General features: G+C 45.8%; 1 protein-coding gene across 19 annotated transcripts in view; it reads right to left on the bottom strand.

Annotated features, from left to right (window-relative positions):
• KIAA1217 (KIAA1217 ortholog) overlaps positions 1–23,817 on the bottom strand; it is a 692,194-nt gene that overhangs the window by 26,946 nt on the left and 641,431 nt on the right. For 15 of the 19 annotated variants that reach the window (XM_046013815.1, XM_046013818.1, XM_046013816.1 and 12 more), the window contains 3 exons: positions 19,394–19,498; positions 18,818–18,867; positions 12,210–12,361 (listed from right to left, as the gene is read on the bottom strand). In XM_046013815.1, the coding sequence (XP_045869771.1) occupies positions 12,210–12,361; positions 18,818–18,867; positions 19,394–19,498 (307 nt within the window). The remainder of the gene's footprint in view (positions 1–12,209; positions 12,362–18,817; positions 18,868–19,393; positions 19,499–23,817) is intronic. The other 4 variants (XM_046013813.1, XM_046013828.1, XM_046013812.1 and 1 more) reach the window with 1 other exon arrangement.

Here is a 23,817-nt window from a genome sequence, read left to right as displayed (position 1 = left end):
CCAAGCGATTGTTTGGGATGGTTTTGTAGATCTATAGACGCGCCTGTAGATGTATAGATGTTGCAAGCCCCGAACTGAAACACAGAACTGATAGTGTGATAACGCAGAACCCAGTGGCCCAAGCCACCCTCCCTCCTTGAACCCATGTGACCTCGGGAAACATCACTTTCTCTTTCTCAGTGCAAGATTTCAGCTGCAAGAGTGGGACCTGTAGGAGTATGGCTTATGGTGTTAGGGGAACATCTATAACATTGGGAGAGCTACTCCTTACACCGAAATACTTCTTCCTGCCTGCTCTGGCCTCCTCCCATCACAGTGCCCGAAGCGCCCTTATGACTTGGTCTTTTAGATCTCAAAGTCTTTAAAAAAAAAAAAAAAAAAAAAACCTTTCACCCCCTTTATCCATTTCTCGCACTCTAGCAACCACGAGTCTGTTCTCTGTATCTGTGAGGTTTTTTCTTTTTTTTTAATTCCACCTGTAAGAGAGGTTGCATGATATTTGTCCTTCTCTGACTCCTTTCACTTAGCATTATGTCCTCACGGTCCATCCATATTGGCACAAACGGTAAGATTTCATTCTTTTTTTTTTTTTAAGATTTTATTTATTTATTTGACAGACAGATCACAAGTAGGCAGAGAGGCAGGCAGAGAGAGAGGGAGAGGGAAGAGGAAGCAGGCTCCCTGCGGAGCAGACAGCTGGATGCGGGGCTCGATCCCAGGACCCTGAGATCATGACCTGAGCCGAAGGCAGAGGCTTTAACCCACTGAGCCACCCAGGCATCCCTTCATTCCTTTTTTTAATGGCTGAATAATATTCCATGGTGTATACACACCTTCTTTTTATACTTTTATTTTAAAATTTTTATTACTGAAGTAAAGTCGATATCCGGTGTTATACTAGTTTCAGGTAGACAACACAGTGACTCAACAATTCTAGACACTCAGTGCTCAGGACAGTGTAGTCCCCCCACACTATCGTGACAGTATTACTGACCACTCACCCACTGACGGACACTTTGGTTTCCATATTTTGGCTACTGTAAACAGTGCAGCAGTGAACACAGGAGTGCCTACATCTGAGTTACTGTCTTTGCTCTCTTTAGATAAATACCCAGAAATGGAATTGTTGGGTTATATGGTAATTCTTTTATTTTTTGAGACACCTCCATATTGTTTTCCACAGTGGCTACACCAATCTGCCTTCCCACCAACAGTGCACGAGGGTCCCTTTTTCTCCACACCCCCGCCAGCATTTTTCACTCCTTATCTTTTTGATACTAGCCATTCTGACAGGCGTGAGCTGACTGTGGTTTTCATTTGCATTTCTCTGAGGAGGAACAGAGTTGAGTATCTTTTCATGTACCTGTTGGTCATGTGTCTTCTTAGGAAAAATATCTATTCAGATCTGCCTATTTTTTAAAAAAACTGGATTGTTTGGGTTTTTTGGTATTGAGTTATATATACTCTGGATGCTAACCTCTTATCAAATACGTGATCTGCAAATATTTTGTCCCATTCAGGAGGCTGCCTTTTCATTTTGTTGATGGTCTCCTTTGCTGTGCAGAAGCTGTTTACTCTGGTGTAGTCCCGTGGATTTTTTTCTTTTGTTGCTTCTACATTTGGTCTTAGTTTCAAAAATTCATTGCCAAGACCTCTGTCAAGGAGATTACCGCCTTTGTTTTTTTCTAGCAATCTCATAGTTTCAGGTCTTATGTGCCAGTCTTAAATCCATTTCAGAGTAAATTTTTGCATTTCGTGTCAGATGGTGGTCCGGCGTCATTCTTTTGCATGAGGCTGTCTGGTCTTCCCAGCACCATTAACTGAAGAAACTGTTCTTTCCGTATTGTCTATTCTTGGCTCCTTTATCATAAATTAATTGACCATATATGTGTGGGACCATTTTTCTGGGCTCTGTATTCTGCTGCATTGATCTGTGTGTCTGTATTTATTTATTTATTTTTAAAGATTTTATTTATTTATTGGACAGAGAGAGATCACAAGTAGGCAGAGAGGCAGGCAGAGAGAGGCGGAAGCAGGCTCCCCACTGAGCAGAGAGCCCGACGCAGGGCTCGATCCCACAACCCTGGAATCATGACTTGAGCCGAAGGCAGAGGCTTTAACCCACTGAGCCACCCAGGCGCCCCTGTGTGTCTGTATTTATGACAATACCGTACTATGTTGATTCTTACAGCTCTGCAATATATTTTAAAATCAGGCCGTGTGATGCCTCTAGGTTTGTTCTTTCTCAGGGTGGTTTTGGGCTATTTGGGGTCTTTTGTGGTTCCACTTTGGATCAAACCCCCAGCCCTGACTACTATGAGACCTGGGCATTTTACTTAGCCTCACTTGGTCTCCATTTCCTTGTCTTCAAGGATGAGGAGGATGGATTCACCTCCCTGGCTAGAGCTGGTCTGAGCATTGAAGGAAATACTGCTCGATCTAGAACAGGTACTCAACAAATGTAGACTTGGCTCTGGACTATTTCAGTGTTATCAATTAGAAGAGAATCTGTGTCCCTCTTGCTTATACAGGTCCACGTACCCAAAATCACGTGATCGCAGACCCCTAAAACATAGTACTTGATGTTGATGGTTGCAGTGATGATGATTCCAGATGAGCTCTAAGCCTCTTGGCAATTCATTCTTTTTTCCTGGATTTTATGTAGGCTGCTTGCATGCATAATATCACAACAGCCATGTAGTTTCCAGAGCACTCTCTTTTATGAGCCTACAGAGAGTACCAGGTGCCTTGCACCTGACTTCATAAGAATCTGGTCAAATACTTGAGTCCTGTTGCTAAGTCCTGCATTCAGTATTTCTCTGGGGCAGGACAGTTCTCTGATAGCGGATCCATCAAGGGCGTTTCTTTGGTCAGCTTCGAAGACAGTAGTTACGTTATGCCTATTACATTCTCCCTAAAGTTTCCCTGAAATTTCAATGAGCTGTTACTGGTTTGTTCTGTTCTGTTTCCTGGTTTCATGGACGGCAGGACAACTACTGTGTATAACCTCCTGAGAGTGAGGTCTTTGTCGGCTGTCCATGCCACATGACCCTCAACTCAACACTTCTCCGTGTCGTCCAGTTTTGCTGAATACGGAGAAAACATTTCAACACGGGCAACAAGCAGAACCACCATCCTGTTCCAGCCCCAGCTCTGTGCCGGCGGGCCATCCGGAAAGAGACTGCCTGCGTCCAGTTTCCAGTTTTACCCCTTAGGAGCCATGTGACTGCAGGCAACTTAGTAATCTATCTATCCACAAGAAGGCGCGATCTTCGTTCCTATCTCAGAGACTGGGAAGGGAGATTCAGTGAGGGAATGAAGTGCTTATCACAGCGTCTGGCACAAACCTGGCCGCAGGGGTGAGGCCTGCAGTTTTGTCTGGGAGGGACCAAATAAAAATGGGCCACTCTTGGGTTACCTTCTCGAATGACTCATAATTACGCCCTCATTGTTTCTGCTAATCATGTGTTTTTTATTGTGGTCTTAAAAACAGCCAATATATTGCTGGAGGTCACCATGTATGGAAACAGCGTATAGAGGGCGAGTTCCTCCCTTGCTCTCTGCAGTGACAACTCTGCCTACGAGGCACGGGGGAGTCTGGCCCTTTCCCACATCGCCTGTCTCCTCCCATCATAGGCAGCTGGCAATCCCTGCTCTAGCCACACCAACGTCCTTTCTGGCCTTCTGACTGGCTAGGCTCCTTTCTGCCACAGGGACTTTGCACCTGCAATTTCCTCCATTTCTGCAGCGACTCCAGGACACAGGGCTGCTCACAGCAGGTACTTGATAAATACTGATAAATGCACGAGTTAGGCAGTAATGCCAATAATAATGAATAAAGGAGAATCTGAAATTCCTTCCTTGATGGTAGACATATGGGCTGACCCATGGGCCTTCAGATATGCCCTGGGCTCAGCTCTCACGCCCTGCCGTGCTCTAACAGTTGAGTTGTTGAATACACACGGCAACACTGCCAGGTACCAAAATGACACGCTTACATTCAATGCCATGGGCCAAATCCCACAGACCTATTTCCTTTGAAGGGGTAAAGGGGTGGGGGGATGCGGGGTCACAGGTATGCACGGGATAAATAAGTAGATGATTAAGTGTGTTGAAAAGTGACTGACACCTGCGTCCTACCACCCCCCCACCCCACCCCCACCCCACCAAGAGATTCTGATTTAACTGGTCTACTGTGCAGCCTGGGCATGGAGAATTCTTTTAGCTTCTCAGATGATTCTGATGTGCCACCAAGGATAAGCATAACAGCCTCCCCATTCGAGAAAAGGACTCTCCAATGGAGAGATGATATCACTGTGCCATGAGCTCGGTACACAGCCCTCTGTCCCAAACCTTCCCGCCAAACCTCACAGACAAGTTCCAAACAAGTTATGGTCCCATTAGCAGTGGGTATTAACAGTGGCTTATTGGGCTAGAAATTACTACTGAAATATTTAAAATTCTTGAAATTGAACTTTGGAAGCTGGGAAAAGGGAAGCTCTGAGAGGTCATGGGTGTTCCAGGTCCCTCAGTTATTAAGGGCAGAATCAGTGTGAGAAATGAAGTATTTTTAATTCAACCCGGTAATTTTTCTCTTTCTTTGTTTCTTTCTTTGTTTTAACAGATGTTATTTATTTATTTGACAGAGAGAGATCACAAATAGGCAGAGAGGCAGGCAGAGAGAGAGAGAGGAGGACAGGCTCCCTGCCGAGCAGAGAGCCTGATGCAGAACTCGATTCCAGGACCCTGAGATCATGACCTGAGCTGAAGGCAGAGGCTTAACCCATTGAGCCACCCAGGAGCCCAACCCGGTAATTTTTCAAGGCCCCCAGTTGCTCTGCTAACAAGACAGGGACATGCCTGTTTTATTCTCAGCCACAAGCCCAGCTTCTGGCACACAGGAGGTACCGACATGTACTGGCCGTACGCGGGAATTTCAATCGGATATTACTCAGAAACCTACACACAGTGGAAGACAGCAACCACACGTAATACTCGAGTTTTGGGGCTGGTAACATGGCAGACGGCGTTTAAATGATTCCACCTAAAGAGGAGGTTTGCCTGGCGTTCCAGGTTACATGATCCTCCTTCCAGAAAGAGGGTAAGCTTACCGGAACCAGCTGCAGGGACTGGAGAGGGAATTTTCCACAGCACAGTGCCGGCACCCAGGCAATGATGAGCTCGTTAATCATGAAGGAACAAGCACGGACTCAGGTTCTCCTTCTGTGTTCCGCTAGTCCCCCGTCCTCCTGCCTGGTGCTGTGGCCACTGTCCCCAGGACACAGGACGTCCCTGTTCATCCCAGCACTGTGCGAAATGCCAAGCTGAAGGCAAGATGTAGATCCACATCTCTCTCTCAACGCTTCAAATAAATTAGTTGTCAGCAGTTCATATCATTACACGTACTTTGGCTTAGCAATGACAGCTACATGTCAATTAACTTAAAGCCCCTCTATTAAAGCATCTTTACAAACAATAAAACATCCTTATTTTAAGGACACACGTCAGTGAATTTTGACAAATGTATAAGCACTGATGTAACCACCGCTAAGAAGATAGATGGCATTTTTTAATGCCCTAGAAAACACCTTTGTGACCCTTTGCAACCAGTGCCCCCCAACCCCCGGCCCCAACAAACAACCAATCTACTTTCTGTTCCTAAAGATGAGCTCTTCCGGGGCACCTGGGTGGCTCAGTGGGTTAAAGCCTCTGTCTTCAGCTCAGGTCATGATCCCAGAGTCCTGGGATCGAGCCCTGCATCGGGCTCTCTGCTCGGCAGGGAGCCTGCTTCCCTTCCTCTCTCTGCCTGCCTCTCTGCCTACTTGTGGTCTCTGTCTGTCAAATAAATAAATAAAACCTTAAAAAAAAAAGATTAGCTCTTCCTCTTCTCCACGGACATATACATGAAATGACAAAATATGCAGTCTTGTGGGTGTGGCCTCTTCCCTTCAGTATATAGGTTTTGACATCTGGTGTGTCGTTGAGGGTTTTAGGAGGCCGTTTTTGTTAACGCAGCACGGTGTTCCATTGTGCGCGTAGGTCAACTGCATAGATTTATGCTGTACGTACTAACATCTTCATATGTTTGCATAGTGACTTGCTTCTGGTGATCTTGCTTTGATTCACTTATTTCTGGTAGCAATTTTCATAGCCTTTTTGATTCCATATATATACAACCATATCATTTGTGCGTAAAGCCAATTTTACCTCCCTATGGGGATGCCTTTTCTTTCCTTTTCGAGCCTTATTGTACTGGCTAGGATCTTCTGGACAGAATTCCATAGAAGTGAGAGAAGCCTTCCTTGCTCTTGTTTCTGATTTTATGGGAATGTGTGTAATGTTTCAGCATTAGCAATGTTTTCTGTAGGTTTTTCAGACATCCTTTATCAGGTTAAGGAAGCGTCCTTCTACTAGAGTGTTGAATGTTTTTATCATCAGCACTAAATTTTGTCACATGTTTTTTCTGTATTTATTGAAATGACAGGATTTTTTTCCTTTTTTCCATTAATGGGGTTAAATACATGGATTCTTTTTTTTTTTTTCTCATATTCAAACAATCTTGCAAACCTGGGATAATAGCCAGGTGTCATCCCATACCTGGGATAATAACCTGGGTTAATATCCCATACCTGGGATAATATAGTATCCTTTTTATATATTGCTGGATTCAACTGCTAATATTTTGGTAAGGATTTGTTATGCATATTTTCATGAAGGATATCGGTCTATATTTTCTTTTCTTGTAATATCTTTGACTGAGTTTGCTGTTAGGGTAATGCTGGATTCACAAAACCAGTTGGGAAGTGTCTTCTATTTTCTGAAGGATGGATTGACTTTCTTCCCCGTTTTTTTTTTTTTTTTTTTTTCAGTAACTGTAAAGATGTCATTCCACAGTTTCCAGACTTAACTTTGTCTTTCAGAAGAACTGGGTGTTAATTCTTATTTATATTTCCCTATAAGTAAGGTACTTTTTCTTCCCCTCTATGGCTGCCTATAAGATTTTCTATTAATTCCTTCCCCCCTGCCCCCCAGGGGTCTGTTGAACTTTTTTTGGTCTGTGGATTTACAGCTTCCATCATATTTAGAAAAATTCTAGCCACTATTTCTTCTAATGTGTGTCTCTTTTCCTCAGACCACTTAATATTGTTCCACAAATTATTAAGTTTTGATTCATTTTCTCCAGTCTTTTTTTCTTTATACTTCAGTGTGAAGAGTTTCTATGGCTGTTTTCAAACTGATATTTTGTTTTGACAGTAATATATCTTCTATTAAGTCCATTCAGATACTATGTTTCTCAGTTCTTGAAAGTTACACTCAGATTTTTTTTAATATCTTTTTCTTGTCTTATTGTGTTCATGTTTTTCTTTAAATCCTTGAGAATAATTATTATAGCTGCTTTAAAGTCCTTTCTGCTATTCTGGTTATCCCTGCAATTAGTGGTTGCTTCTTATCAGTCAATTTTTCTTAAGATTATGGATCACATGTCCAGTAATTTTTGACTGAGCGCTGGACAGGCAGTTCTGGGTTTTTACCAATTTTTCTTAAGGTTATGGGTCACATGTCTAGTAATTTTTGACTGAGCGCTGGACAGGCAGTTCTGGGTTGAACCGATGGTTCAACTGATGGAGTTGCTCTGGCAGATGGCTCAGTTACTTATGGATCATTTTTGGTCTTTAGGGGCTTGGTTTTAAGCTCTGTTAGGGTGAATCTAGGACATTCTTTACTCTGGGACTAATTTAGTCCCAAGACTGGAACATGGTTCTTCTCTGATTTTTACTGAATGCCCCAGTGACCAGTGAAGCCTCTTGACTCTTGCTTGTAAAAGTATGAACATCTCCCAGCCCTGTGCGACCTTTGGGGATTTTTTTTTAGCTTAAAGCCTCCCATTCTATTTTTGCCTGGCTTGGTGATCTTTCTCACTATATGTGTTTGGCTTATTATTCAACAACAGACCCCAGATTTATACAGTCTTTTCTCTGTAGAGCGTCCTCTTATTTGGTATTCTATTCCACAAATTCTAGCTGCTTCAGCTCTCTAAAGTTTGATCTTGTCTTCTCAATTAGGCTGTCAGTGCTCTGCTCAGTCATCCCTTTCTACAGCATGATCTGAAAATGCCCCCAGGCAGAAAGCTGAGTCAAGTGTAGGTTTCACTTCCTTTGCTTCTGTTCTCCCAAGGATTACAGTCCTATGTTGTCTGTCAACCAATGCCTGGAAATAATTGTTTAATATATATATATTTTTTCATTTTTCAGTTGTTTTTTTTTAAGATTTTATTTATTTATGTGACAGACAGAGATCACAACTAGGCAGAAAGGCAGGCAGAGAGAGGAGGAAGCAGGCTCCCTGCTGAGCAGACAGCCCGATGCGGGGCTTGATCCCAGGACCCTGGGATCATGACCTGAGCCGAAGGCAGAGGCTTAACCCACTGAGCCACCCAGGCGCCCCAATTTTTCAGTTTTTTAGTTGTCAACAGTGGGAAGGTATCTACAATTACAGTTACCCCCTCATTCTGGAAACACAAATTTATTATAAATGCTATGCTTTGACATTTTCATAAAAATACTTAGAAATAATGTTCTTGGTCACTATTTAATTAAACCAATAACTTGCCCCTATCAACATCCAGAGACTAGAAAACTGCCTAAAACTATTTCTACTCATCTCAAAATAGGTAAGTACCTCACATACTAAATCCTGATTTCTTAGGTAAAACCTAAGACTCTCAGTCTAACCAACAGTTTCATATAATGGGACTGATTTTCTGTCCAGCAGTGACATTGAAAAGTAGTTGTACTATAAATCAGAAGTTTCCTGATGATAGCCAGGCCCCAGAATGACTCCTGACTACCCCGTTAAGTTCCCCTGGCTGTAGGGAACAATGTATAAGATGCTGGTCACAACCACTTGCTCTCTGGGAGGTGACTCCCCATCTTAGACAGTCTCTGTGTGAGGGTCTATCTAGGGCTTGATAAACTGTATGACACTGAGCTAGTTCCATTAATTGTTTCTGCCCAGTTGGAAAAAACAGATCTGCTCAGCATAGGCCAAATTCTAGTGTGCTTTTCTCAGGGACACAGTCCCATGATCATTTTTTTGGGATGTCAGAAGTTAAATGAGATTCTGGCACATTTCTATGAGGTACTATTTTATTTAAAAAGACACCTTAAGAGGGGCACCTGGGTGGCTCAGTGGGTTAAGCCTCTGCCTTCAGCTCGGGTCATGATCTCAGGGTCCTGGGATCGAGCCCCACATCAGGCTCTCTGCTCAGCGGGGAGCCTGCTTCCCTTCCTCTCTCTCTGCCTGCCTCTCTGCTTACTCGTGATCTCTCTCTCTGTCAAATAAATAAATAAATAAATCTTAAAAAAAAAAGACACCTTAAGATAACTGCTTTGAATTATATCATTTCAAATACAAGGTCTTCGTGTACTGCTATGTTTCTTTTTTGTGTTGGTATTTTACCTCCTTCCTCTCTTAGGAAAACATAGTAAATTCTCAGTAATCTTAAAAATAGAACGCTAAGTTCAGAATAACTCCCACTTCAAAAAAATTCAGTGGGTTAAGCCGCTGCCTTCGGCTCAGGTCATGATCTCGGGGTTCTGGGGTCGAGTCCCGCATCGGGCTCTCTGCTAACTGGGGAGCCTGCTTCCTCCTCTCTCTCTCTCTCTGCCTGCCTCTCTGTCTACTTGTGATCTCTCTCTGTCAAATAAATAAATAAAATCTTTAAAAAAAAACCAAACAAAAAAAAAATTTATCAGGAGGCAGAATAAGGAAATAGGAGCTGGGGGTGGGGAGGGAACCTCTGGGAATTGGAGAAGTAGGATATATCCATTTTTTCTTTAGGCCAAGTCTCATCTGGTCCTCACAGAACTTGTATCACATCTTCTAGAAACTTATATCTCCCCTCAGCCCACAGAGAGGGACAAAACAGCAATCACTTTGGTGGATAGGGGATTACTTTGGGAAAATCCAGGTACTGCAGCACTTCAAAAAAAAAAAAAAAAAAAAAAAAAGATGAGCTCATCACTTAGGAAAAGCAAACTTTTTTAAAATCACACCAGAAAAGATAATAGATAAAGATAATCATCTTTCGAGGGAAACAATTGTTGGGTATAAGACCTTCACCAGTCCCTTGTCCATTATTGCTTGTTAAGTGCCGACCCAACTTCTACCTCAGAATGGAACATGACAACACGGAAGTTCCATACAGCTTTTGTATCTATTATAACTAAGCAGAGAACACATTCTATTTACCACTGGGAATGGGGTGCATCTTTTGAAGTCAGGGTTTTGATGTCGTCAAGTGTGTCTTTCACACTTATAGGGTAGTGGCTACCCCATCTGTTTCTGCTTCACCCTTGTGATATAGCTGAGATCTCAGTATTTCTAAGAGGCATCTCAAAGAACTGAGGGTTCATAATACCCACAAGCAATAGTTCTTATCCCAGAACATTCTAGAATCACCAGGGCCTGACCTCTGGTTCATAGCAGTGTAGTCAGACTCTAGCAGTGGTGCCCAGGTACCGGTATTTTTGTTAAAGGTCTCAAGTGATTCTAATAGGTAGCCAGGATTGAGAACCTCTCTCTTAGACCAATAATTCATGTGAAATTGGATAGGAGGGAATCACATAAAGAAGAGTTTTAGTGGTCTTCTTCATCTTTTGCTAAGGCTCCTTGTGCCTCCCCTGACATTCTTTTTGCCCAATTTAAACTACCCATCCCACTGTATCCTCATCAAATTTCTATTCCTGAGAACAATCCATCAATTCTGAAAATAAAATGCTCAAATAGGATACGCTCTACAGTCTAGGATTTTCCAGCGATTTAATTATCTAATTACTAGAGCCGGTTGCCAAGCACAAAAGATTTCATTCAGTTTCACTATTTTATAACACAGTTCAAAGAACATTTGAATTTCTAATTCAATTTTTGTTCTTTGGAGACTCCTCCACGGAGTTCCATATATTTCTAATGATAGTTCCATTCTTGGACTTATAATCACGTTGGGGTTGCACTTCCTTTTCAGTGTATAACACACACGCCCAAGGAGAATCAGTGCTGAGATGGCTTAATTATTCTAAACTAGTTTTGTCTTAAACAGACAGACTCCCCTGATTGAAAAGACAGGAAGGAAGGCTGATGGGGACACAGGAAATACAAAGACTGAAGTAGAAACAACAACCATCGGTTGGGAAACAAAATGGTTAAGCCTTCCCTATGTCTCTGCTGTTTAGAACTGCACACACATCAAAGCTCAAGAGAACATTTGCTTTGTTCTTTATAACACTCCTCCCCCCACCACCGAGCCAGAGAGGCCGAGCAATCTCCGGGCAATAAAGGAACCTGTGTGGTGAAGATAGCTTTCCCAGACCTTGACCGAAGAACCTCATTGCCGAGGGCTGACAGGTCTGAAACCGAGCTACCACAGTTCAAGGTTCACCCGGAGAGACGGGTTGTGGGAACCCCCCCACCCCTCGTGGGCTGGAAAACCAAACAAGGCCAGGGTGATGCTGGGCACACATGTCACCCTCCATATTGAATAAGCCACACTTCAGAGAAAGCCTGGTACTTAGGCTAAAGCAATTCTCCCCCACCCCCGCCCCCACCCCCTACCAACACCTGCTCACTTTGGAAAGCACACACAAGATTTAGGAGTTCTTCTTGTGAGGGTCCAGGGAGCAGAGATAATTTCTAAATGGCCAGCAGGTGGCACTAACGGGCAGTAGCCACATGAGGAGGGGCTTACACTCCAAAACAAAAATCCCAGGGAAGGACCTGGGACCCAGCAGACCCATTCTGGCCAGCACATTTGCGGGGTACTAAATCATTGGTTTTTAATTACTTTCCAACTTTTTTTTTAATGAATGCAAAAATTTCAAATAAAACCTCGATTTCCAGAAAAACCCTAGGCTCCAAAGCTGTCGGGTTGTGAAATCACCATCTTAGCTTTAACTGGTGGTGAGAAATGTAGGGGTAACAGACTGACTCGAATTGCGGTGGAAGGATCTAGACCGATTTCGTGTGTGTGAGAGAGGAAACCATGCCTCGATGGGGCGCCTCTTTAGGTCTTCAGTTTGCCCTTAGGAACACAGGGTGGAGAGAGCCCCGGGAAGGGGCTGAGGGGCTGGGGACGTTGGGGGAGGTGAGCAGGGAGGAGAACGCGGACTCTGGGGAGCTAAGCAGATGCCCTCCACGCAGAACTGGGCAGGTACCTGGAGCTGTCGCATCTGCTGGAGCTGGAGCCTGAGTTCGGCCACACTCCGCCTCATGTCGAGCAGGCTCATGTGCAGAGTCGAGGGGCTGGCAGACACTCCCGATGACTCCAGGGCTCCCACAGTCTTGCCTCCGGAAACATGCAGCGTTCCTAGGAGAAAAGAAGAGCCAAGAACTTCAGGGTCCCAGAAAGTGGGAGCTCTGAGTCCCATCCCGACACAGATCACCAGTAACTCCTTCAGTATGAAAAAAATTTTAATTATGTCGGTCCTCTAAATGGCGGGGGAAAAAAAAAAGAATTGGGTTTAAATTATGGCACATTCACGCAAGGTTATACTATGCAGTCGGTAAATGTCATGTTGTAGAAGGCAGAACACAGAACTGATGGCACATTAAGGAAGCTAAAATGTTTCCTTTCCTTTCCATTCCGTTCCCTATCCTTTCCCCTTCTTTCCTTCCTTCCTCTATACAAGTTTGCACAGAGAAAAGATTAGATGTATATGTAACAAAGTATTAACATTCTTTCTAGCTGCTAGTATTCCATGATATATATATATAAAATATATTTAATTCAGAAATACATATTTATTTACATGTATATGTATTTAATTATATATATACACATACATATATATGTGTAAATGTATATATGTGTAAATGTGTGTGTATATATATGTATGTACACACACACACATATTTACTTACTATTTTTTTAAGTAGGCTCCACACTGGACATGGAGCCCATTACAAGGCTTGAACTCATAACCGTTAGACAAGACCTGAGCTGAGATCAAGAGTTGGTCGCCCAACTGCCTGAGCCACCCAAGTGCCCTTAGTTTTATATATGTTTATATTTCTACTTTTTGTATCATTAAACCTACATGGTGAATATCTGTAATTTTATCATAGAAAATACATTTTTTTAAAGTCTGGGACCTAACATTGGATGCTCACACGGTCGGATGGATCTGGACAACAGACACTTAGTTCTGGGCAGATTCAGCCCAGGCACCAAGGGGAAAGTAATAAGAACAGGGTCTTCTTGTGAATCCCTGTGGGTTTTCAGACCAAAAGAAGCAGGACTTCTGCTCACAGCTCGTTTACTGAGAAAATCAGGCATGGTTCAAAAATTCTCTAGGAGAGGAAACAAAAAAGGCAGCAGGAAGAAAATCTTCCTAAATAGTTTTCGAGCTGCCATAAATTTGTGCTTCTTGGGTCCAACTTAAAACAAGCCTCATGGATTTCCTAAGTCCATCTGGGAAGGGCCCGATTTGACTGACCGAGTCTGATTCAGAAAATGCCTCCCCCAAGGATCTCGAGCAGCGTTTACAGGATCAGCAAGGTACAGGAATCAAAAGGAAGTACCACTGTCTTTACAGGACGATGGAGTTCTCTGGAAGAAGCATCCAGAGTAGACCGAATTTACATCACACACACACACACATACACACACACACACAGGCGTGAGCACGCGCACACACCCTCTTCTGGTTAGCTCTCTTTTCTGTAAAGGATAGTCTGCAATAGGGCAGGCAGGCCTTCCGGGACCAAACCCTGTTGCTGCTTTGCATACTCGGAAGTGGGTGCACACAGTGGCCTCTCTCTCCCTCTCTCCCTCTGGGCTCAGCACCCAGGGAAATCCTTCCCCTGAGCACACAACCCAGCCTCAGGGGAACTGCTGCTGGGGGCTGGCTGCCATGCCTGTGGGCCAGGGAGTGCTCACAGCTGTCCTCTTGCTGGCTCCCAGCAATGTCGATGGGTGCTGATGGTCCACCAAATTCCTCACCCTCCAAGGACCAGGCCTCTCGCAGCCCCCTTGGGGCAGTCAGGAGAACAGAACGGAAAGCATTGTAAGGATTTCCGAAGGGACCCCAGCAGGGCAGACAAAGAGCTGTTTGTTATTTGTACAAGCTGATCGGCCACTCCTACCATCATGGCCATGACTGACCAACGCGGGGCGGCTTTCCCGCATATTTGAAATCACCCCCGGAAAAGAAGACTTGCCATCTCTGCAATGGTCCCAGAGAATATTCTCCAGCTGGGAAGGTCTCCGGTATGAGGAGGACATCCAGTAACTGCAGCATGTCCCAATGAACAAGCACCTTCAAGATCAAGGATTCCGAGGCTGATCACAACACACTGGACCTTTTCCTTTTAGAATCAGCCAGGCCACTGGAGCGGGCTCCGCGCCCACAGGCAGAGACACACGCGGACGTGCCACCAACACACACACACACACACACACACACACACATACAGCATACGACGTCAGGTGTACCACAAATGGTACCATTGAGGTACTTCTCCAAGGAAAATGACACGGGGCTCATTAGCCACCCCCAACTTGGGGTTAAGAATTTCTCTGCTCTTCTTCAGCCAAAGGAAGACACACGAGCCTTCTACGTTCCCTCAACACGGCGAGGGCGACAGGGCACGCACCATCTGGCAGAGCTGAATGCCAATCACTGGTTCTAAAAAGCATCATCCGTCCCCAACTTTCTCTATGGAATCCACACTCATCTGTCCAATTTCTTCACCATCTAATTTACTACATCTGGTTTCTATCTCCATCATCCACTCGATGGCTCTCTGGAAGACGGCCAGCGGTCAGGTGTCAACCCCACAGATGTGGGGCCGATGTGACAGCGGGTGACACTGGGCTTTGCCTCACTCCCCTCTTTCTCAATCAGTTTTAAACGCTCCTGTCTCCTTTCTTTTTACCTCTCTGGCACTCCATCTCGGACACTGTCTTTCCTCATTTCTTCCTTAGCCAGTCGTTTAAATCCTGGTGTGTTTTCCTGGGAAGCTTCTCCTCTCACTGGACACATTTCCCAGGGAGGTCACTTCTGCTAGGACCACCTACAAACATCTCTCACATCTTTGTCTCCAGCCTCCAGGTCTCTCCGCATGCACACAGCAAGACCTTGACGTTGATCCGGGGCTCCTCTACAAGCAGGTCAAAGTCATTATTTCTCTTCCTCTTCCCCAACCCTCGTTGTCTCCGGAGGCCTGATTTTAGCCAGTGGCACAATTATCCACTCAATTATTTAAATGAGAATCTTGGAAATTATTCTCAGTATCCAACATCCTAGCTCTATGACCTCAGGTAGGTAACATGACCACTTTCTCGGTTTCCTTATCTGTAAAGTGGGTCAGTGGGCTATGGGGAGGACCGCGAAACTAACGCATGTGAACTGCTCATCCCGGTGGTGCACAGAGAACCTGGCCAATGCAGGGAACTGTGATTATTATCTCTCTGAGCAGAGTGGGCAAGAGGAGACCCTGCCAGCCTCCCCGCTTCACCTGGGAGTGTCAGGCAGTAGAAAAGCCGAGACTCACAGCAATGGGCTGAGGTCAAGAGGCAGAAGCCCCGAAATCTTAAGGATGGAGCTGAATCTGGTGGGTGGGAACCCGGAGTGTGAAACGAGCTCCCCTTCAGAGGCGATGCACAGGACCGGGATGTGCTCTCCACACCCACACAAGGAGGCACGCGCATTCTGCTCCCAGCGTGCCCACACTAGTCCGCACAACCTCACTCCTTTCTGTGCATGTCGCCCTTCCTCCCCCTGCTCCCAGATCTGCCTGAGGTCAAGTACACTGTCAGATGAATCTTATTAATGCAAACTTGATGCGAGTTTCATGTATCCTGTCATGACAGAAAGAACACAGGCTTGGGAACCGGCGGGACTGGCTGTGACGCCCCCTAGCGGTGCGGCTCGTATCTTCCTTACAGGCTTATGTGAGTGAAATGATAGAACATACAGTCTAAGACCCATGGTACGTCTTCGAAATGGGAGGCTTCTTCTGTTCTCTTAGATCCACCGTAAACCCAATATTCCTCGAGTAACCGGAAATCTGGTTTTCCCTTTTTGATCTACCCTTGGCCCAAAGAGCTCCTTGATGTGTCTGTAATTCCGTGGACTTGGCTGTAAGAGGGGAATAATACTTTCCATCTTGTAGCTTACTTCCTAGGATTCCAGAAGAATTAAAACATTCTGCGCACTGTCCAAGGCTGCTATGACAACGAAAGCCCCGTGCACCATGTCTACACGTCACCATGTGCACCCGTGACACATGAGAACGAGAGGGACCAGACTCAGCAGGGACACGGGGACGTGGCAACACAGGTGCAGCTGCCGGCGGCATCACCAACCGGCTCAGCCCTTGTGGAGGAGAAAACTGGCAGCAGGTTGCCCATGCTACTCAAGTTCATCCCTCTGGACTTACTGATTCCACTTTGGGAACTGCTTCCTGGGGATATCACACCTGCTCCTTTCCCTTTGCTCCAAAACCGTTACAAAGTCTTTCGCAACAAAGAAGTAAAAACAACCTACATAGGGGCGCCTGGGTGGCTCAGTGGTTTAGGCCACTGCCTTCGGCTCAGGTCATGATCTCAGGGTCCTGGGATCGAGTCCCGCATCGGGCTCTCTGCTCGGCAAGGAGCCTGCTTCCCTCTCACTCTCTCTGCTTGCCTCTCTGCCTACTTGTGATCTCTCTCTGTCAAATAAATAAATAAAATCTTTAAAAAAAAACAAAAAACAACCTACATAGCTTTAAAGAGGCTGGGGCACCTTAACACAAAAGAGTGAGGGAAAATGACAGGTGGGGGCAGGGGAGACCACCACGTGCGTATGTGTCGTGCAAGGACATGCATTTAGTGTTCTCCTCTGGAGCGTGGGAGAAACAACTGTACCCATCTGGGGGAGAGGCATCAGGACCTAATGAGTTCCGGCATGAAAAGCACCCAGAACAGTGCCCGGCACGTAGGAGACACTCACAAAACGTTTCCTGCGATTATGAGGATGATGTCACCCAAAGTGAAAGGAAAGAAAAAGAGAATGTAAAAGAGTGTGTGCATCTCCATTAGAACAACGGCATTGGGTACGCAGCGTTCCTAGAATAGAATTCAGGGGTCCGGAAGGCTGTGGCGTTCACTAGTTCACCAGGCACCCTTTGTTCTTGCCAGCTTCGTGGACGTGTAATTGACATAGAACACTGTGTAACTTTAATCACTGTGTTGATTTGATGATACACTTACATATTACAGTATGACCACTACGGTAGCGTCAGCTAACACGCCCATCATATGTCCCGTAATTGCCGCTTCCTTTTTGTGGTGAGAACGTTTAAGATCTACTCTCTTGGCAACTTCCGAGTATACAGCTGAGAGGTGTTCTCTATAATCACAATGCTTGTGCATCTTCTAACTGGAAGCGGACACTTTTGACCAACTCCTCCCCCTTTCCCTCAACCTTCAGCCCCGGCTAACCACCTTTTCACTCTATTTCTTTGAGTTCATAGATTCCTTCCCCCCGTTACGTTCACAATAGATGAGAAAATAAATGAACCAACAGACATCTCCCAGACACACTGGCAACTGGTCTGAAGCCAAGTTTAGCAATTTCCACAAAATAATTCCCTGGCTGTGGCCAAGGTCACCGATTGATTTTTAAGTAAACCGACAAATCCCATGAGGCCTGGAAACACTGGACGTCCAGCCTGGCCGGCTTCACAGCTGAACTGTCTGTACTTAGCCAGGGAGGAACCAGATCAACCAGAGGTCTCAGGGGCAGCCCCGAGATCTGTCCGTTCTATCATGCTGTGTAACATGCCGTGGCTTCCCCAAATTAGGGGTTTCACCCAACTGGCCATAGGCTTCCTTTGTTATTCAGTAGCTGAACATGTCCCTGGTAATAATTTCTATTTCTAATCCAACGCAAGAGAAGACCTCATTTTCTCGAGAGGCGGCCTGCCTTGAGCCTGCCGCATAAAGTGGACATCAAATCAACGTGGATATTCGGGAATTCCACTGGGAATATAACCGAGGCTTCTGCGGGGGAGTGCTGGCATTTACAAAACTGGCCCTGGTCGGAGCATACTTTCCCTTCCCACCTTGACCATGGGCTCCCTTCCAGTTCATTCCCATTCTTTAGCTGGGCTGAGCTCCTTCCTCCCTGTGGAACATTCCAATGGCTTCACCTTGCACTTAGAGTAACATCTGAATTCCTTTCCCCAGCACTTACACATGCCTCCCTGGCCCCCCCCCCCCCCCCCCCGCTCCCACTCTTCCCCTCCCCCCTTACTCACCTAAGTAGTCCCCATTCATCCTTGGGGCCTCAGCCTCTGCACTTCCTCAGGGCAAGCTCCCAATCGAGGCCAGATCTGTCGGTTAAATATTCACCCTGCACTCCATCTTACCGCTCCTAATTACTCGTTCTGTATCTGTTTTCCCCATAGGCTTAGGAATTCCAGGCAGGCAGCCCTGTCTCAATGATGCCCACTGTCCTTGCCCCGTGCCAGGCACACATATTTGTCGGATGTAGGACCATATACTTGAATAAATGAAAGAAGAGTGAATGGATGAAGAAAAACTGAATGGAGAGGACCAAAGGGCTTAGGCCACGCCCTCCCTCTGAATTAATTAGTGACTACTCTGGAATTTCAGCATTAAGCTGGGAAGGGGCGGTGGTGGTTGTTGGGTTGAGGAGGCATTATCCAGAAAGCCTCTGAAATCCAACCAATTATGCGACGTAGAGAAAGGTTAAATGCTCCGAAACCAGCCAAAGCGAATCAAAGGCAGCCCACCGAGGCTCAGAAAAACACTTACCTGCGCTATCTGTGTGGCTCTTATTGGCTGTGGTTTTCATCATTTTCTCGCTGAATAAAAGAAAAAGAGAGTCAGCTACACAGTTTCCAAAATGCCCTTTTTTTTTTTTTTTTTTTTTTTTGGCCCCTTCCATTCACTATTCTAAGCGATTAGCAGCAGCTCATGATGGCATCAAGCAATGAGGGTATTTCAGCACCAGCATCACTACCGGCCGGGATGGAAGAGGCTTCCCAGGTGTGGATTTGCCACTGCGGGTGGAATGCAGCCGAGCAGCACTCATGACTTTCAGATGGGGCGGACGTGGAGACGAGTGGATGGCGCTCGCGGGCACGGGCGCCGTGGTCCGTGAAGCCACATGCACTGGGAAACCCATTTACCCTTCTTGGGCCAAAGTGTTACCTTCGACCAAGAATTACCAGAAGGAAAACAAACAAACACACCATGATTCATAGAGATGGGAATATTTTCAGCCTTGAGATGATTACAAGAAAAACGGATTTGAATGAATGGATTATCGTAATGATTAAAGAGAAACAGATCGAATTATTTTTCATTGGTTTGCTTTCTTCTTTTTACCTAGACGCATCTTTGCTATTACTTGTAATGGGCCCTTTAAAAAGCGCCGACTGAACAAGGCCAGTTAAACTGGCAATCTGTTTCTCCATGGCTTGCATCCTCTCTCTGTAAAACAAGAGAATCGTTGGTTAAAGCTATTATTGACTTTCAGACTGGTTTGTCTAGGTGAATGATCCGCTGAGGGTTATAAAATGGACCACCTAGGAGGCTGCCAAAGTTCATCCCATCCGGCCCCGGGGACGTGAACAGCCTACAAATCCCTGCTGGGTTCAAGATTCAATGATCAGAGTTTAATATTAACCCACTGATCTCACTGAAAAAAAAACAAACAAAAACAAACAAACAAAAAAAAAACAACAAAACAACAACACCAGACAGAGGAGCCAGCCCAGGCCTCCTGGAAAACGGGAAAGTGCTTCCTTCTGAATGGACTCTGTTTGCCTGAAGTGTTTTTGCGACTTTCTGCCCTGCTGTTCCAATTTGATCGCTGACACCGGCCACGTCCTAGCCCAGCTGGGGCCCGGTGGCTCAGACTTGCAAGCTGTCCTCAAGGGCTGGGAGGCTGTCGCCTAGGTTTCGGTGTCAATGATGGAGACACTGGCCGAGTGTGGAGTACTAATTGTTTCACAGCCCAAGAGCGATACAAATGGATGTCTCCGAAGGAAAAACAGGATTGGAATCACTGTCTGACTTGGGGGAAGGGGCTGCCGAGTCTAATGTCATAGGAACCTTAATCTGGGGGCTTTCACAGGATCCAGCAGGAAGACAAATATCCCTGACAACTTGACCATCTCAAGACACAAGTGAAAAATCCCCCCCAGGAGGAACCGTGCACAGACACCGCCCCCCTCTCTGTTCGGGGCTCTCTGAGGCCACAGCACTGTACGTCTGGCTTTTCACACAGGCTCCCCTCTCCGAGCCCTGGCCAATGGCAGTTTCGTAGAACGATGACTGTCACCTTCAGCACGTGATAAAAACACCACCACAACGGAGTGACCTCTCCTGACGGAGGATGGTGGGCAGCAATGGCTGTCACTGCCAGCGAAACGCAATGACACGTACGTGTTGGTTTCAAACAAGACAAGGGAGAGAGCGGAGAACAGTCTCAGTAGTGGGGGTACTCGCCTGCCAACGTATCCCCTCAGCACGTGTCCCAGCGGGGATGGCTCGAGACAAAGACGCGACCCCACTCTCCACCACGGTCCGCCGCCCCACAGGCCCCTGATAGTGTTAGCACCAGTGATTCCCGTACTACAAACAGCATATTCAGACATCGTAGCTTTGAAACACAAGCTGACTTCTTTATCTGGTACCCCGTGGAAAAAATCATGGCGGCCTGTTCTTTCACGAGAGAACCAACAGCTGGTTGAGTTGGACTAATCGAGAGATGACGTATCTGTATCTCCAGCTTCGCGAAGGCAATTCTGTCCATACAAAAACCTCTGGCCTTGCTTTTTGCCTTGGGAGTACAACCCGTAGCGCCATATGAAACACTGAGCTTAATTGCACAATTATGAGTTTCTAACTTCGCAGTCGCATGCATTTTCTTTAGTTTAAAATGGATGGTTCTGACACAGTTCTGAGTTTCTTGGATATAAGCCACGCGATCTGAATAGTTACTGGTTGTGAACACAGTAAGGAAAAGTATCCAGCTGACGTGCTAAATAGTATGATCTCTTTGTTCTACTGCGAGAAATTGCGGTAGAGAGAAAAAATTGCAATAGAGTGGAAGTTCCTGGAGTGACTTTCCAGTTGCTTCCGGGCAGAGTAGTGAAGGCTGAACTGAGCGGCATAGCGCTTTGAGTCTTACCTGGGTTTTTGGCCTCTTCTCTGCCATAAGACAGTGCATGTCGCAAACGGAGAACTCAGTAAGGAATTCTAATCAAGAAATCAGGTTAGTAAACCTCCAATGGCAATCCCAAGTTTATCAGACCCAAGCGGCCAAGAAAAGATGGTGGTGGTCGGTCATGCTGCCTGCCGAGTGGGACAAAAAGACTTAGACAAATGGGCTCTTGGGAAATGAATGATGTCCAGAAGATCTGCCGAGCAGCAGAAGAAAGCCATCCCGGGCCCCCGTTCTTTCCACGGTAATGCTGGAGTCAAGCTCATGACCCTGAGTAGAGGGGCACTCAGAGCTCCCTGAGATGGTACTAGTTCACGGCTCTTACTCAATCCTAGGCCCATGCAAAAGATCCCTCCTTCCCTCCCTCCCGCCCGCCCTGCCTTCCTTCCATGAGTGGCACCTCATTTTTAGAGTCTAGGCAGCCCTGGTTAGGAAATGGCTTAAAGGAGCCTGTGAAGCTGGAGCTTGGGACGGGAAGGCACAGTGACAACCCAACCAGACAGGCGACAGTGATGGTGAGAAATAGCTAAGTCTACGACTCTAAAGCATTAAGTGAGAATCTGACAGGAGGATATGGCGGAAGGGATTCCAACACTGGCTCTAGGCACAACCCTGAACGGGGCCTTTTCTGATCACTCTCTGGTCACTGGCTTTCATTACCCCGTTTAACAAGGGAGGGCAGCAGCATCAAAAACCAAGCAAAGCGACTGAATCATTCCAGGGTCAGAACACCGCTCTTCAACTGATTCATCCCCATGGGTCTTCTCCACACAGGCGTCGTACATGCCTTTGGCTTTTTCCTTGGCTCAGTGGGTACTCAGCTGCTCACTGGGCTTCTCTGCACGGTGGTTTTAGGATGCAGAGAAAGACAACACCCAAATCTCACTCCACTCTTCCTTCCTCATCAGACATGATGTTGACATAATCACCCAACTGCCTGGGAGAGGAGTTCTGGATGCTCTGGAGCAAAGCCCTATTCTCAGCCCTATACACACACATTTGGTTCTCCCTTTCTTTCTCTGAGGACGGTTGTGAAAGCTCCCTGCGTGGCCTCCTCTGGGCTATGTCACTGGTGGGGCCACCAGGAAGGAGACATGATCTGTCAGAGCCTTGAGAGTATAGAACACTCGAGCCTGACGGCCAAGGTCAGGAGACAACTCTCTCCCATTGTCCAGGAAACAGCGGGATGTGCATGTGACCGACCCATGTGATCTTACACGCGTGTTCCACTGCCTCGACCAAAACCGCTTTACAAAAATACAATCCTTTTGACACATGGTAATGAGAAAACTTTTTCCCCTCCTATTTAATCATCAAAGTGTTTCTGGTTTCAGGATTCATTTGAGGGAGATTATCTGATTTATAAATTCATAAATAAGATTGTCTTTCCATTTCATGGTTGGTAATCTGGAAACAATTTTATGGTTTAACTAAATTACAGCAACTGGAAACTTATGCAGCCTTCTCCCATGATGAAACGTTATGAAGTATGTTTTAATGTGAAAAGGAGAAAAGAGAAACGCAGCAGAAGACGAGAAATTAAATACGACCCTGTCATTTTGTTGCAGTGGCAATTCTGTACGATAACCATGGGAATATTAAAGACACTTCAGCCCATGCTTGCCAATATTGCTTGGCTCAAGGTATTACAGGACTGGTATAATTACTGTTGAAAAGATGGTTTAAAAGTGATTTCATAAACCATTTTGTATCATTCCATAAGCCATATTTATGTGATTAGTATGTATGGTTAACTAGTCATTTAGGGCCGTAAGTCAGCCTGGCTGAATGCATCTTCTTGGGGCCCAAGCATAATATTAATAAAAAAATTCAAGTCCAATCCAGGGAAAGTGCTGATCCAGTATTTAAACTCCCTCTGCTACAACAAGCTTTCCTTGAAAGCCCACGTCTGCCTGTGATGAGGTGAAGCCCAGACTGTGCGTGGTCTCCTCTCTGTCTTCAGAGGGTCTGCATTTGGGGGGAATACGTTTAGTCAATAACTCCACTTATCCAACTTCTGGATTCAAGTTTTCACCTTTGGCCTTTTTTGTCCTGGGACTGGCCTCTCTGTTGACCCAGGCCTCATTAAACCTGAATTAAGTCCTTATTGTCTTATCTCTAGGTAAATTAATGGCTATTAAAAAACAAGTCTGTGCCATAACAACTAGGAGACTGGTAATTTTATAACGAATCCCTAAGGGTATGTTTTTAGCCATCCAGAAGGAGCTTCGGGGAGCTGAGGGAAAACAGTTGGCCAAGCTGATAGGACGGACCCCAGTGGAGGATCGTTCACCTTCCGAATCAGTTACCAGTGCTGAACCCACTGGCTCAGGATAGTCAGTAACGACGACAATTGGGGAATGGGGGGCTGGCCTTCTGGGAGTGTGTCCCAGGGGGGCCCACCAATTCATTTCCAGTTCTGATATTTTGTGACTATTTTTACTGTCTGCTCCTGATCATTCCCTGTCATCTCTCTCTCCCCACAAAAGTCATGAACAGCCGACAAGCCATTAGCAAATGTTTTAAGCACGTTACTGCGTGCTAGGCACAGAATAAGCTGGTGTGGACGAGACAGTGAATA

The sequence above is a fragment of the Meles meles genome, chromosome 7 (genome assembly GCF_922984935.1).
Source record: "Meles meles chromosome 7, mMelMel3.1 paternal haplotype, whole genome shotgun sequence".
NCBI classification, from domain to species: domain Eukaryota; kingdom Metazoa; phylum Chordata; class Mammalia; order Carnivora; family Mustelidae; genus Meles; species Meles meles.
The sequence above is the reverse complement of the archived record's forward strand: the minus strand, read 5'-3'. Positions and strand labels throughout refer to the sequence as shown.